This window comes from Phascolarctos cinereus, unplaced genomic scaffold, assembly GCF_003287225.1.
Source record: "Phascolarctos cinereus isolate Bilbo 61053 unplaced genomic scaffold, phaCin_HiC Scaffold_5;HRSCAF=322, whole genome shotgun sequence".
Classification (NCBI taxonomy): Eukaryota; Metazoa; Chordata; class Mammalia; order Diprotodontia; family Phascolarctidae; genus Phascolarctos; species Phascolarctos cinereus.
Genome location: NW_027555958.1, coordinates 371437605 through 371452104, shown reverse-complemented (window position 1 = coordinate 371452104; position 14500 = coordinate 371437605). Strand labels below are relative to the sequence as shown.

The 14500-nt window shown below is 42.7% G+C and overlaps 1 protein-coding gene across 2 annotated transcripts in view; it reads left to right on the top strand.

The window, feature by feature from the left end:
• Positions 1-13679, top strand: part of UTP25 (UTP25 small subunit processome component) — a 41913-nt gene extending 28234 nt beyond the window's left edge. For both annotated transcript variants that reach the window (XM_078156333.1, XM_021007850.2), the window contains one exon: positions 11332-13679. In XM_078156333.1, coding sequence (XP_078012459.1) covers positions 11332-11575 — 244 coding nt within the window. In that variant the 3' untranslated portion in view covers positions 11576-13679. The remainder of the gene's footprint in view (positions 1-11331) is intronic.
• The last annotated feature ends 821 nt before the right edge of the window (positions 13680-14500 follow it).

Genomic DNA, 14500 nt, shown 5'->3' with positions numbered 1-14500 from the left:
CACTGGAGTATGACTGAATAGGGGGGAATGACATGGTCAGACCTGTGCTTATGGAGCCTCAGTTTGTCAGCTGAGTGTAGGATGGACTGGAGTGTGGAGAGATTTGAGGCACTGAGACCAACCAGCCGGCTATTACAGTGGTATGGGTCTGAGGAGATGAGAGCCTGTTCCACGGAGTGGCAGTGTTGGGAGAGAGGGGAGTATATACAAGATAGGTTATGAAGGTAAGAAACAGTAGGGTTTGGCAGCTGATTAGATGTAGAGGCTGAGAGCGAGCAGTTGAGGTTGGCAGTTAGGTTGTTAGCCTGGGGAGCTGGGAGGATGGTGGGACCCTTGATAGTAATGGGAAAGCTGGAAAAGGGAGGAGGGTCTGGGGGCAAAGGTAATGAGTTCCATTTTGAACTTATTGACTAATTTGCGGCATAAAGTTCAAAATGCCCAATAGGCATTTGTGGGTGTAAGAGTGAAGGTCAGTAGAGAGGTTAGGGCTATACAAAGGGATCTCAGAGTCATCTGCATCGAGGTGGTCATTGAATCATTGAGAACTGCTGAGATCAAGCATACTAGCCTAGAGGGAGAAGAGAAGGCAGCCCAGGACAGAGCCTTTGGAGGTGCCCATGGTCCTACCTGGATGAAGAGCCAGCAAAAGACACTGAGAAGGAGCCGGCAGGCAGATAGGAAGAGAACCAGGAGAGAGCAGTAGAATAGAAACTTAGAAAAGAGGGTGATTAACGCATCAAAGGCCATAAGGAGTGGAGGAGGATTCGGATCGAGAAAAGGCCATTGGATTTGACGGTTAAGAAATCATTAGTAATTTTGGAGAGAGCAGCTTCACTGGAATGATGAAGTTAGAAGCCCTTAATGGGTTTCTGTTGACCTGAAGTGAGGCGTCTAGTTGGAACACCTGGGGGATTTTTCACCAGTGGCACTGTGCTGGTTAACATTTTAACTTATGACTTGGAAGAATGCACGAAGGACATGCTTATTACATTTCTAAATGACATATGAGACTAGGAGGGTTAGAGAACACATTGGACAGGATCCAGAGGGGTCTCAACACAGGATGAAGTGATGGGCCAACTCTAAGACCAAATTTAATAGGAACAAATGTCAACTTCTACATAGTTCATGTAATAAATTTCACAAGGACAGATATCCAATAATGAACTTCACAAGGAATGGCTAGATAGCAGTTCTTCTGAAAAAGATCTGGGGATTTTAGTAAAATGCAAGCAGCATATGCCAGGGTTGCTAAATAAGCTGTGTTAAGAGAGGCATGTTTGCCAGAATTGGGGGGATAATAGCCCTGCTTTGTTTTCCTGTGGTTGACCATGCTTGGAGTACTGTGTCTAGTTCCAGGTGCCACATTTTAGAAAGGATATTTATGAACTTTATAAAATTTCCCGAAGGTAGCTAGGACAGGTGAAAAGACTAGAGGATTAATTCACCCTGCAGAGAAGATCTAGGAGGGACATGATAGTCTTCAGGTGTTCACATCGTTAGAGCTGTTGTCTGGGGTTCTGCCTCACTGGGGGCTTCTCTAGGAGAAGCTAGATGTCCACACCTCACAGGTGTCACAAAAGGAATTCCTAGTAAGATATAAGTGGAACCAGGGGGCCTCTGAGGTCACTTCTAATTTTTGAAAATCAGTGAGTCTTTACAGATTCTCTGGTCTGATAAGATGTAGGCCTTAAGTGGGGGCATGACTGCATTCTCACGGAAATGTAGGGAAGGAAGTAGTATTACATGAAAAACTCTGTGGTGAAGGTTCAAGGGTAAATAATGTGAATTGCTTGAGGGCGGAACTCTCACTTTTGTGTTTGTATCCCCAGTACCTCCATGGGGCCTGGCCTGTGATAGGTACTTAATAAATGCTTGTTGACTTATTAGTGGTTGTTGAAGCCTAAGCCTCGGGTAAGGTCAGTGTGACTGTTAAAGTTAATCATAATAACAAAAGCTAACATTTATATGGCACCTGCTGTGTGCCAGCCACTCTGCTGAGCACTTTACAATTATTGTCTCATTGGATCCTTACAACAACTCATAAGGAAACTGAGGCAGACCATAGTGAAGTGACTTGCCCCAGGTCCCACAGCTAGTGAGTGTCTGAAGTCACATTTGAACTAAGGTCTTCCTGACTCCAGGTTCAGGGCCCTATCTGATGGATCACCTTGCTGCCTGACCTTGACAGGTGTATTGGGAGATAGGAAGCTGCTAGCCAGGTACCAAGAATGCTGGTGTTAAAGATGTTCTGGGAAGTGGGGTTGAAACCTTCCAAGCCAAGGCAGAATTGATCATCAGGAATGTGGATTAGATGAGATGAAGAATCCAGTCTACTTTGATTAATCCCGCTTGACTTCTCTGTGGCATTTGGCCCTGCTAATCTCCCTTTCCTCCTGGCTTCTCTCTCTTCTGGGATTTCATGACACTACTTTTGCCTCATAATCCTGTCTAACTGCTCCTCAGTTTCCTTTGCTGGTTCATTATCAATATGATGCCCTGTAAGACTCAACTGAGCCCTTTTAAATTTTTTTCTCAAAAGTTATTCACTTGGTCACCTCATTAGCTCCCATGGGTTTGTCATCTTCATTACAGATGATTCCCACATCTATATATCCAGAGCTAGGGTCTCTCCGAAGCGCCAGTCTTGCCTTATTAACTCCTTATTGAACTTTTTGAACTGGATGTCTACTTGGCATCGTAGGCTCAGCATGTCCAAAACAGAAAAAACAGTATCTTTGACCAAACCCACCCCTCTTGTACTTCTTTATTTCTGTTAAAAAAAAAAAGTATGCATGTGTGTGTGTATGTATGTATAGCTATGGTATTTTGCACATAGTCAGTACTTAATAAATTTTTATTGTTTGATTGAAAAGGGTGTGGACAAGTTAAATTCAGACATTAATGAAATCTGGAAAACCTAGAACTCCAGGGGGACCCTTTTGAAATTTGAAGGAGATTGTTTTTAGGCCAAATAATTGCTTCTTTATACACTGAGCAATTCATATTATATAGCACCTTAAGGTTTATAAAATTCTTTCCCCACCCTGCCCTGTGAAATAGGCAGTACTGACATTTGTACAATTAACCACATTGTACAGATGAAGGCAGCCAGGTGACTTCATGGCTAGAGTGCTGGATGTAGGGTGAGGATGGGCCCAAGTTCACATCTTGCCTCTGACCACATTCAAGTCATTTTACTTCTGTCTGCCTCGGTTTCCCTCTGTGAAATGGGGGTAATATAGCACCTACCTCCCAGGGTTGCTGCCAGGCTCAAATGAGATAGCATCTCTTTGCTGCTTTATAAACCTGAAGGCATTCTGTACATGCTAGGAGAAGAAAAAAATGCAGATCCTAGAGTGGTTCTGTCACCTGTTTCACCTTCAGTGACCCTGGTAAATGTCACAGCTGGGATTTGAATCCACATCAGTGGGCTCCAGGAACAGCCCGTTTTCCCAGGAGCTTGTCTGGACTGAAAGCCAGTGTGAAAGGCTTTGAGATAAGAGTCCTAAAAATCAGATTATAGAATTTTTGCACTCAAACTTGTAATGGATTTGTTAGATGGACATTAGAGATATATCTCTAACCTGTTAAGAGAACATATAATAGAGACCCACTCTCATTCTCTCCTACGCTGTGGTATAATAATCACATTTGCCACAGCACTGCTGAGAGCCAGGGGACCTAGGGCTATGGGCATGGGGGGGGGCAGGGTGTCACTGATGTTAATTTTATGGGAAAAGCCCCACTGCCAGAAATGGAGTATCAGACTAAGCGAAGTATTGGTCTGACTTGTTGGAGGGGAAGCCTAAGCAGCCCATCCCCTCCTCCCTCACCCTATCACCCCTGTCTGCTTTTTTCATCCATGTGATAGAGTTGATCATGTTAGGGAAGGAGGAAGCGTGTCAGGAAACTTTTACCTGCCCCTCTACTTTGCTCTGTTTGATACCACTTTCGTCAGAGATGATCTCAAGTTCCTGATGGTATATGTTTACATTGCACCTAATTCCCCTAATTCCTTTCCTCCATCTTTCTTTTCCGTCTGAGAGACATGCATAGATATACTATTTTAGGAAAACAAAGGAGTGATTTCTAATCTACTCTCTGGGGGTCCTTCACAGGGGCCAAGTAAATTGCACTGGGCTAGGTAGCAGAAGGGTTTTTGGAGTTTTGATTGTATTTAATAAGATAGTGAGTGACTTGGTTCTGTACTTCTCAGGGGCAAGAGAAGACTTACTGGTTTCTAGTTGCTTGACTTTCCCCTATACCTTCTAATTCCTCCAAGGAGTAGGAAACATGAAGAATGCCCAGTGAGGGTGTGTTCTGTGAAGGGAAGCAGCTCCAAAGCCACCATTGGGAAGTCTACCATGATTCCCTAGGCAGAAATGAGCTCTCCTTCCCTTGACCTCCCCTACCACTTTGTTCATACTTCCCTTGTGACGCTTCCACTTTGCTTTGTATTACAGTTAATTATATAGGTTTCTTATTCTCCTGGAGTGCTTCAGAGAGCTTTTATTTGTCTTTCTGACCTCTTCATACCTGGTATGATGTTTCAGCTTAGTTTGTTCAATAGTTGTTGAATGAATGATTAATCTCAAACACTGGGTAATTCATAATTCTTTCTTGCTCTGTACTCTGCCATGCCATGGTTCTTGGCAGCAGCATGCTCCTCCTAATTATGTCTTGCATATGCTATTACAGTTGCATCCCCTAGGTACAGGTTAATTGGGTCAGTGGGGAGTGGAATCCCAGAAGTGTGCTAAGGGCCTGAGATTATGAGTCTGCCTCATTCAGTCTGTGTAGCCAGTAATCTATTCGTGGATAATTGAGAGTTGATTCCATTACTGCTCCCTGGGCTTCATTCCCAAGTAGTAAGACAAGGCTGTTTAGCATGAGAGCTGATGAAGGATCCCAGGATCCTTGCCACTTTTCCTCCGCTCCCATAAATATATCTTTTCAGGCAAGTTTGGAAAATGTGATGTTTTCCCGGAGTCTTTTAGAGCCCTTGTTTTCTCAGGGCTTGCCAAGTGAAACCAGATCACGTAAGTGAAGTGGATAGATTGGAAAATTTCCCACTGTCATTGTCTAGAGAAAGCGTAAATGATGCTTAAGACCAGGGGCTACTCCCAAACTTGCCTGCAGCTTTCCTTATTCCTAGGAGTGTAAGGTGACAGCTTCATTGATTTACCTTAATTGGGAGAGGAAGACTGTTGTTGTTAGGCCCTGGGCTTTAGCTGTAGATAAGAATTGTTTGTAATTAGCACATTAATTATTTGAATAAAAGCATTTGCTGTGCTGGTGAAAGCCTTCCTCTCTCTGTAGTAGGCTAAACACTTTCTTCCTTTATATTGTTAATTTTCTTAGCCACTGCAAACCCTCTTCCTCCTGGAGCATTTAGAAAACTTGAGCTTGTCTCAGTTACTAGCAACTCTAGAGAGAGGCAGTGTGTCAAAGTGGTTAGAGAGTTGGTCTTGAAGCCGCTTGGTTTAAGTCCTGCCCCGATACACAGTGACTTAGAGACCTTGGAAAAGTCATTTAACCAATCAATGCCCTGGGCAGCTCTGGCCTTGAAGTTGCAGAAGAGGTGCCAGCCTGCCTTGACCCACAGAATTGCCTGAACTAGTTAAATCATGGCTCTGATCCCTGTGGCTTCCCATCATTTTTATATCAGCAAACAGTTCCTTCTTGTTGGCAAGAATTAGATCCGGAATAGCAATTCCCTTGTTTCCTCTGCCTTCTGAAGTATGAAATTATTAAAGCAAGTTAAGAATTTATTAGGTGTTCTGCCTTTGGCAGAGAAAGAACTTGATGTGTCTGGATAATTCATATTCCCCGGTCAGGCCTCCAAGCCAGGCTTGAGATCGCTTTCTGAATTCATATTTCTTATTTCTTTCCTGATAGTCTCCATGATAAAAGTTACTGTGTCTGCTTTGGCCTCCTTTGAGCTTTATTCCAAATATTCTTCACCTTTCTTTCCCTTGCTACCCATGCTCTGGTCCCTGGCTCAGTGTATGGAGTGCTGGGCCTGGAGTTAGGAAGACCTGAGTTCAAATCCTACCTGAGAGACTACCTAGTTTTGTGACCTTGGGTGGGTCACTTAACTTTTGCTTGCCTCAGTTTCCCCATCTGTAAAATGAGCTCGAGAAGGAGATGGCCAATCACTCCAGTGTCTTTGTCAAGAAAACCCCAAATGGGGTCACAAAGAGTTGGACACAACTGAGAAACTACTGAACACCAGCAAAAGGTTCCCCAACTACTCAGTTCCCTCTCCTTTTCTGCATGTCAGTAAAAAGGGTCCCCCCTTCTCCTTGGGGTCGCCGGCCTGACTGAGGGGGCCAGTCTGACCCACTCTTTTAACAATTATGTGCGTCACTGTTAATAAACTGATTTTGCTGGGAGTGTGTACCTTATTTTACCTTTATTGCATTTACCCACAACAGTTGAAAGACACCTTGAAAGGTCACCATATCTGAGGCAGACAGAGGGTAAGTGACTTGCCCAGGATCACACAGCTGTTATTTGAAGTCCTGACCCAGGTTGTTCGTGCTGCCCAGTATATTCTCTTGGATTTTGTCTTTAGTGAATTTCTGGGTGTCTCAGCCATGTATCTTTCTTACCTATTCTTGGTGTTTTCTTGTTTGATAGACCCACTTAGGCAGCTTTATCCCTCTCCCTTCTCAATTTAAAGCCTTTTCAATGAGGTTCCAGATACCTTTGTTAAGTATGTTCTTTCCCTGGCCGAGAACCTATCCCTCTTGTCTTTTAAGCTGTGGTTCAAACACCTGTTCTCAGACACTGTCTTCTTAAGCAACCGTTTACTTCCCAGATCTGCCTTTCCTGAGGAGGGTCACAGATCTGGGGACCTCAAAGGTCACCTAGTCTAGCCCTTTTATTTTACAGATGAGGAAACTGAGGCCCTGAGAGGTCAAACTCCCACTGATAGTAAGCTTCAGAGTGGATTGGAACCCAAGTCTCCAGATTCAGTAATAACAACAACAATAATGTTTATGTGTCACCTACAGTGTGCCAGGCACAGTGCCAAGTGCTTTACAATTATGATTTAATTTCATCCTCACAACAACCCTGGGAGGTAGGTGCTGTTATGATTCCCATTTTACAGATGAGGAAACACTGAGGCAAAGAGCAGTTAAGTGACTTGTCTAGGATCTCATAGCTAGTAAGTGTCTGAGGCTGAATTTGAAACCAGATCCTTTGTCTCTAGATCCAGTATTCTTTCCTTTAAGCTAAGTGCCTCCCATTCTCTTATGAAACCCTTGCCTCACTCTCTAAATTCCTTCTTGCAATATCCTTTGTGCCCTTGGAAGTAGTCTTCAGATGTGACAAGTCTCCAGAGAGGTTCTCAGTCACATCCCCAATTAGTAACTTGGGAAGACACCAGACCTCCCTGTTAATGGAACAATCACACCCAGTCCTAACTTGAAGAGTTGGCATGAATCCATTTATATACCAGCAGTGGCCTGTAGAAATGAAGCCTAAAACCCATTATGCCAAGGTCAGGATAACATTCAGAAGTATAGCCACTTACTGTCAATATCACTGTACCTGAAGCCCTGGGTGAGAGCTCCCGGGGTCAATGAAAAGGACTAGTGTTTGTCCTGAAGCTTTTCCCTTGGGAGGGATGGGGGGAGAGGAAATTGCATAGGCTAACTGGCCTACTGAGGCCAGAACTTGAGGGTAATTGTGGTTTCCTCAAAATAATCCTAATAAGCCACATCTAGGGAGCCCTTTTAAGTGTTGTGAAGTTCTTTGCTCACTGTCACCCACTGTGGGAGGCAGGCAGTGTGAGTATTCTTCTCTCCCCTGTACACTTCAGAGACATTAACTGATTTGTGAGGGGTAATGAGTCCTGAGAGACCTGGGTTCAAAGGCTGCTTTGAACCCAGATCTCTGATGATTGCAAGTTGAACATTCTTCCTACCTGACCACACTGCCTCAAGGGCTAATAAGAAGGGAAATCTCAGATGAGGATAATTAGCAAATGAAAGTGAAGCTCTGTTGTGCAGGGTTCCTTCATTTTAGATTTAGGATCTTGCTTAAGGATTAAGTCTTTTTTTTTATTAAATTTTTAAAATTAATTTATTTGAAGGTTAAGTCTTAAGTGTTCCTAGAAACCCTAAGGCAGGAGAAAAAGCCAGGATGGGGGAGGGATGAAAAGCATCCAGAGAGGGAGAGAGAGAGAGAGAGATATTTGTAAGGGTGTAGGTGCTGCATAAGTTCTTCAGCTTGTTTAAGTTGTCTGCCTTATGAATTTGTAAGGTATTGGTAAAGGTGAGGTACAGATCCATCTGGAATGGTACTCTCCTAGGAGGTACCCAAAGATGAATGACTGTCCCTGTGGGCTGGAGAGATGAAAGGAATCTTGGGGCTGGAGTAAATTTGGGAGGAGTAGGGAAGTAAAGGCCTCCTAGGGAATTTGTGACCAAATACACATCCGCTGTGGGGCAGAAAGGCAGGAAATTTCCCTCTCTGACTTGCTCAGGAGTGGTGGGTGGAATGTGGAGGGGGTATGAAGAGAAGGGCAGAAGCACTTTGGTGGAAAAGTCAGGGTATGCCCGGAATATGGACTTGTCTTTGGTAGAGCCCTGGTGGGAGGTGGCACCTGACCTCAGCCCTAACGTTCTAGGCAGTCCTGGGGGGAGGGAGGGGACAGGTCAGTCTCCCTGCTGCATGTTGGCTTTGCACTTGGGGGCATGGTGACCCAAGAAAAGCACTTGAATTGCTCAGGCTGTTAAAACTAGTTGCTTTCCTGTCATTTCTAATGGGTCCTCCGGCAGGGTGTTGTAACTAGATGGACTTGGGATGTCTGCCATGAAGAAAGCCGAGCAGCATTGTTGTGACTAATAGGGGCTTTGAAACTTTGAAGAGTTTTTTATTTTTTAAAGAGAGAAGGGAGTGGGGGGCCAGTATCTTTTACCCTCATTTCCATTTCTTCTTATTCTGATGAGGCTGATAACTCCTTCAGATGCATTTTGTTGCTTCTCTCTGGCAGATTCCGAACTCTGATCTCCCCTTCTGGGCCCTAGCCTTGTGTGGTTCAGTGAACAGAAACTTATTTTGTAAAGAGCTTTCTGTTTTTTCCTTAGCCTTCCATTCCTTAAATTCAGCCAAAGGAACAACATGCTGGACCAATTTACCTTTATTGTACTGAATCATAGGTCGTAGGATTGTGGAGTTACAGTTGGAAAAGACCTTAGAGGCTGTCCAACCATCTCATTTCTTGGATGAAAAATTCCGAAAGCATTTATTACGTGTCCAGTATGGACCATCACCTTGTTACAGTGACAAAAAATAAAAAAGCCTCTCCCCTCCGGGAGTCTCGTACTGGGAGGTTTTACGTGTGCATACAGATAAAGAAGCACACAGTGTTTGCAGAATACATCTGAGAGGAAGAACACTCAGAACTTGGCATCCCAGGAGGCCTTCCAAAGTCAGTGACACAGAGCCTAAAGTAACACAATGTTTTTTACGTTGGATGAAAAAATTTATTCTACTGTCAGTTTTTTAATGGAGCTGAAAGAAAAAAATGACTGTGTCGGCAAACACAGCTTGGTCCTTCAAGATGTTCTTCAATTCTGATCCTCATTAGAGGAAACTAGAAGTCCAAGATAGAGATGAAGGGGGAGTACATGCTGGACATATGGAAATACCAGGGCAGAGGTGGCGTATCATGTGTGGGGAATAATTGGCAGGCCAGTTTGACTGGAAGGGAAGGAGGGTGCTTCAGGGTGGAAGGAGGAAATTAATATGCAATAAGCCTGGAAAGATAGGTGAGGCCTATATTGTATTGGGTTCCTGGCTGGGAATTTTGTGTTTTATCCCAAGCATTAGTGAGCCACAGGAAATATTTGAGTTGAGGAGTGATATGGTCAGATCTGTCTTCTACTTTTCTTTTAAAAACCATTCCCATACTATCTTTTCCTAATCAGATCAACCCTAAATTCTCAAGGTTTAGTGCAACCTCATCTCCAGCCCATTCCACTACGCATCTTGGTTCTTTTGATTTATCTTCCAACACACTCCTTTTCTATCTTCGATTTTTTTCAACCAACATTCCCTTGGCCTCTTGACTAACAGAAACTTTATTCTTCCTAAGAGTACGCTCTCCACTAAAGGCTGCTTTCTCTTTTTGTTTCTAGAAGGGTTTTTTTTGTTATTGTTGCCTTTGTATTATGAATTTGCCAAACATCTAAAACATGAAGAGTTCCCTATTCAAAGAAGAACAGAAAAGAGGACTGTGTAGGAAGCTTGAATCTCTACCATTTACCGTGGTTTTTTTTAAAGTATAGTTCAAATTTATATGGTAATTTTTTAAATAATAAATTTATATTACAGCTTTTATTTTCAAGTGGCCTAAATTTCTCCCATTATGCCTTCCCATTCCCAGATAGCCATCCCATATAATAAAGAATATTTTTTTAAAAGAGGAAGAAGAGACAGAAATATCAAAACCAATCAATACATTTAAAACTTCTGTTAATATATGTAATACTACACATCTGTGGGCCTCCCACTTCTGCAAAGGATTGGGGGGAGGGGTGCCTTCTCATGTTTCTTCTTGGGGGCCATGCTTGTACTTTGTATTTTGCAGCATTCGTCTTCAGTTGTTTTGTGACTGACATGATAGTTCTAACACTGCCTGTGTCCCCTTCCAAACTTCCTTCTGAGGCCATTCCTTTTCCTGTCTCCCGTCTAGGGTTTGTGTACTTCTTGATCATTCTGTGGCTTTCAAAGTTGTCCTGCTTATCTGGCCTTTTTTTTTTTTTTTTGCTAGGCAGTGGGGTTAAATGACTTGCCCAGGGTCACACAGTAAGTGTTAAGTGTCTGAAGGCATATTTGAACTCAGGTCCTCCTGACTCCAGGGCCAGTGATCTGTCCACTGTGCCACCTAGCTGCCCCTTGTCTGGCCTTTTTAAAATAGCTTTTTTTTTTCCTATTCTTTTCTCTCCATTTAAAAAATAAAAAGGTGCTTTATTAACTTTCCTTCTCACAGAAGAGTAAGTGTTTTTACTAATCCCTCTCCCTGACTCTTCCCTTCTGCTTCACCTGGGACCTTATTCCATCAGTCATGTTTCTTCAGTTCTCTCTGTGCTGGCTCCTTAACAAGCATGCTCAACTATTGCACCCCCTCATTTTACAGTTGAGGAAACCAAGTTCTCTGTTTCTCTCCTTACACACTTATTTATACATTCATATGGGCAATCAAGAGTTGACTATTTTGATCAGAAAAACTTAGTAGTTTTTCATGAAGTCTTTCCCACTGATGTGCTCAACACATACCTATCTTTGGGTATTTCTTTGTCTTTCCAACAGGTACACAATAAAGGGCATCAGGAATCTGATTTTCTATGAGTTGCCAACCTACCCCCATTTCTACAGTGAAGTCTGCAATATGCTGAAAGCCACTGGTGGTGGGGAGGAAGCCACTTGGACCTGCACTGTCTTGTACTCAAAGTATGATGCCCAGAGGCTGGCAGCCGTGGTTGGCGTGGAGAGGGCAGCCCAGATGCTTCAGTCCAAAAAGAACGTTCACCTTTTTATTACTGGAGAAAAATGAGCAGGGCTTTGGTGACTAGAGGATATCTGGGATTCTGTAATTCACCTGATGACCTGGTGCTGAATGCATGTGGTTCTGGGAGGCTGATGCTGAGCAAGATCTGGCAACCTCATTTGTGCCGGGTTACATCTAAAACACTTCGCCTTTTGAGGGCGTGCTTGAAAAGTGTATGTGAACTGAATTTTTGTAAATTAGAGATTATTTTAAATACTTTGCGGGTAGGGACAGAGGAAGACAAGTTGGGAGGCTCACATTTAAAAGAAATATACAGGGGGGTCCTTCTATAAATAATAGACCATTTTTTAATCACTCCCACTTTAAGCTGCTAAGTTCATACATTTTGTCTAGCTAGTTGTTACAAAATAGAGCATACTGTAATTGGTTGTGCCAGAGATGAGGCACCAAGTGGCTGGTGGTAGGTAACCCCTTGTTGCTATGTGTGAGGCAGATAGGTGATGCTTATAGAGCACTGGGCGTAGAGTCGGGAATACCTACGTTCAGATCCTATGCAAGTCATTTAACCTCTGCTTGCCTCAGTTTCCTTATCTGTAAAATGAGGATAATAATAGCATCTGCCTCCTAAGGTGGTTGTGAAAATCAAATGAGAATATTCGATTCATGAAAAGTATATTAAGCATCTGCTGTCTGTCAGGTGCTATGCTGGGTGCTGGGGATACAAATAAGAAAAAGAGATAGTCCCTGCCCTCAAGGAGCTTACAATCTAATAGGGGAAGACACAGAAGAGGAAGCTAGTAAAGGAGCGGGGTGGGGGTTGAGATTGGCTGGAGGGGAATCTTGTTCCATGGAGTTGAAATCAAGCGAAGATGCAGATAGAAAGTAATATTTGTTAACTGCTTTGCACTGTGTCTCACACATATAGTAGGTGCTTAATAAAAGCTTATTTCCTTTCTACTTTTTTGTTTGTATCACTTTTAAAAATTGTTATTTACATCCCTTTTATTTCCCAGGGACACATCCCTAGTCTGACCCTCAATAGAACTATTCCTGTAACAAGTAATGATTAAGCAAGACAGTTCAGTTATTGGCCAGGTATAACAGTGTGTACCTTAATCTGCGCATGTAGCCCACCCCCTCTCTGCCAAGTGTCTCTAGTTATATTTGCCAGAAATATACTCTGAAATCATGAGTAGTCACTACATTGGTCAGGGCCTTGATATTTTTCAGTAACTTATTTTACATAATTGAAGTAATTGTATAAATTACTCTGGTTCTACTTTTCTCTTCTGTTTGTCTTGCCAAATTTCTCTGAATTAATATTAGATTTTTTTCACAGTGATACTGCATTTCTGTACCACAATTTGTTCAGCCATTTCCCAATTGATAAGCACCCATATCTAATTCTTTGGCTTCTAAATCTCAGCTAAAATCCCACCTTCTACAGGAAGCCTCCTCCAGCCCCTCTTAATTCCAGTGCCTTCTCCCTGTTAGTTATTTCCTATTTATCCTGTATATAGCTGTTTTGTATATATTTGTTTGATGTTTTCCCCTTTAGATTATAAGCTTCTAGAGGGCAAGAATTGTCTTTTGCCTCTTTTTGTATTTCCAGTGCTTAACATGATGCCTGGCCCATAGTAGGCATTTAATAAAAGTTTATTGATTGATTGTTACCAAAAAAAAAAAAAGTTATAAATGTTTCATATATTTGGGACCTTTCCCCCTTTTGCCTTTGAACTCTTTTATGTGGTCATTATTGGTATCACTGGGTCAAAAGAGATTTTTAATTTTTTTATTTTATTTTTTAATATATGTATAACATACACATACACACCCCTCCTCATTTGGCATTCAAAGCCTTTCATAACCTAGCCCCTTCCCCACCTTTCCAGTCTTCTTACACCTTATTCCCCAGCACTACTCTAAAAGCTCACCTACAGGTAGCCTTCCACAGGCCCTCTTAATTCCAGTGCCTTCCCTCTATTAAATATCTACTATTTATCCTGTATATAGCTTGCTTTGTATACATTTGTTTGCATGTTGTCTCTCCTGTTAGATTGTAAGCTCCTTGAGAGCAAGGACTGTTTTGCCTCTTTCTGTCTCCAGTGACTAGCACAGAGCAGGTGTTTAATAAATGTTCATTGATTAATTGCTATCCAGCCCTCATCTTTCCCCTAAGTTACGGTTCCATGTCCCCAACTACCTGTGCATCTCTTTCCAACTTGATATCCCATTGGCATCTCAAAATAAGGGGGTAGCTAGATGGTGCCATAGTGCATAGAGTACCAGGCCTGAAGTCAGGAAGATCCCTCTTCCTGAGTTCAAATCTGACCTCAGACATTCAACCAGCTATGTCACCCTGGGCAAGTCACTTAACCTTGTTTGCCTCGGTTTCCTCATCTATAAAATGAGCTGGAGAAGAAAATGGCAAACCTCTCCAGTATCTTTGACAGAAAAACCCCAAATGGGATCATGAAGAGTTGGACACAACAAACTACTGAATAACAACAAAAATCTTAAAAATTTCCAAAACAGAATTTATCACCTTTTTCCCAAACATGTCTCCTTTTAACTTACCTATTTTGTCAGAGGCACTGACATCCTTCTAAACATGTCTGTGCATATGGAGATACTCACACTTAGAGCGGAGAGGGCAGATGATAAGCCAAAAGATGTTCTCCATGGAGCGTAAGCCCCTCGGGGATTTTCATGGTACCCTTGAGGTCTGGCATGATACCTGGCAGAGCAGGCATTTTAAAGGCTTGCCAGCTGAATGAGTGAAAAAGCAGCTAAGGGCACTTAAAATGGGTAGTCAAATAAATAGGAGACCATGGAGGGAGAAGCGGCCTGACAGGAAATAATTCCTAGGAAGGGGTGGTCAGCAACGTCAAAAGCTGCAGAATGGTCATGGAGGGTGCAACTGAGAAAGTCTGGATTTAGCAACTGATTTTTTTTTTTAACCTTGGAGAA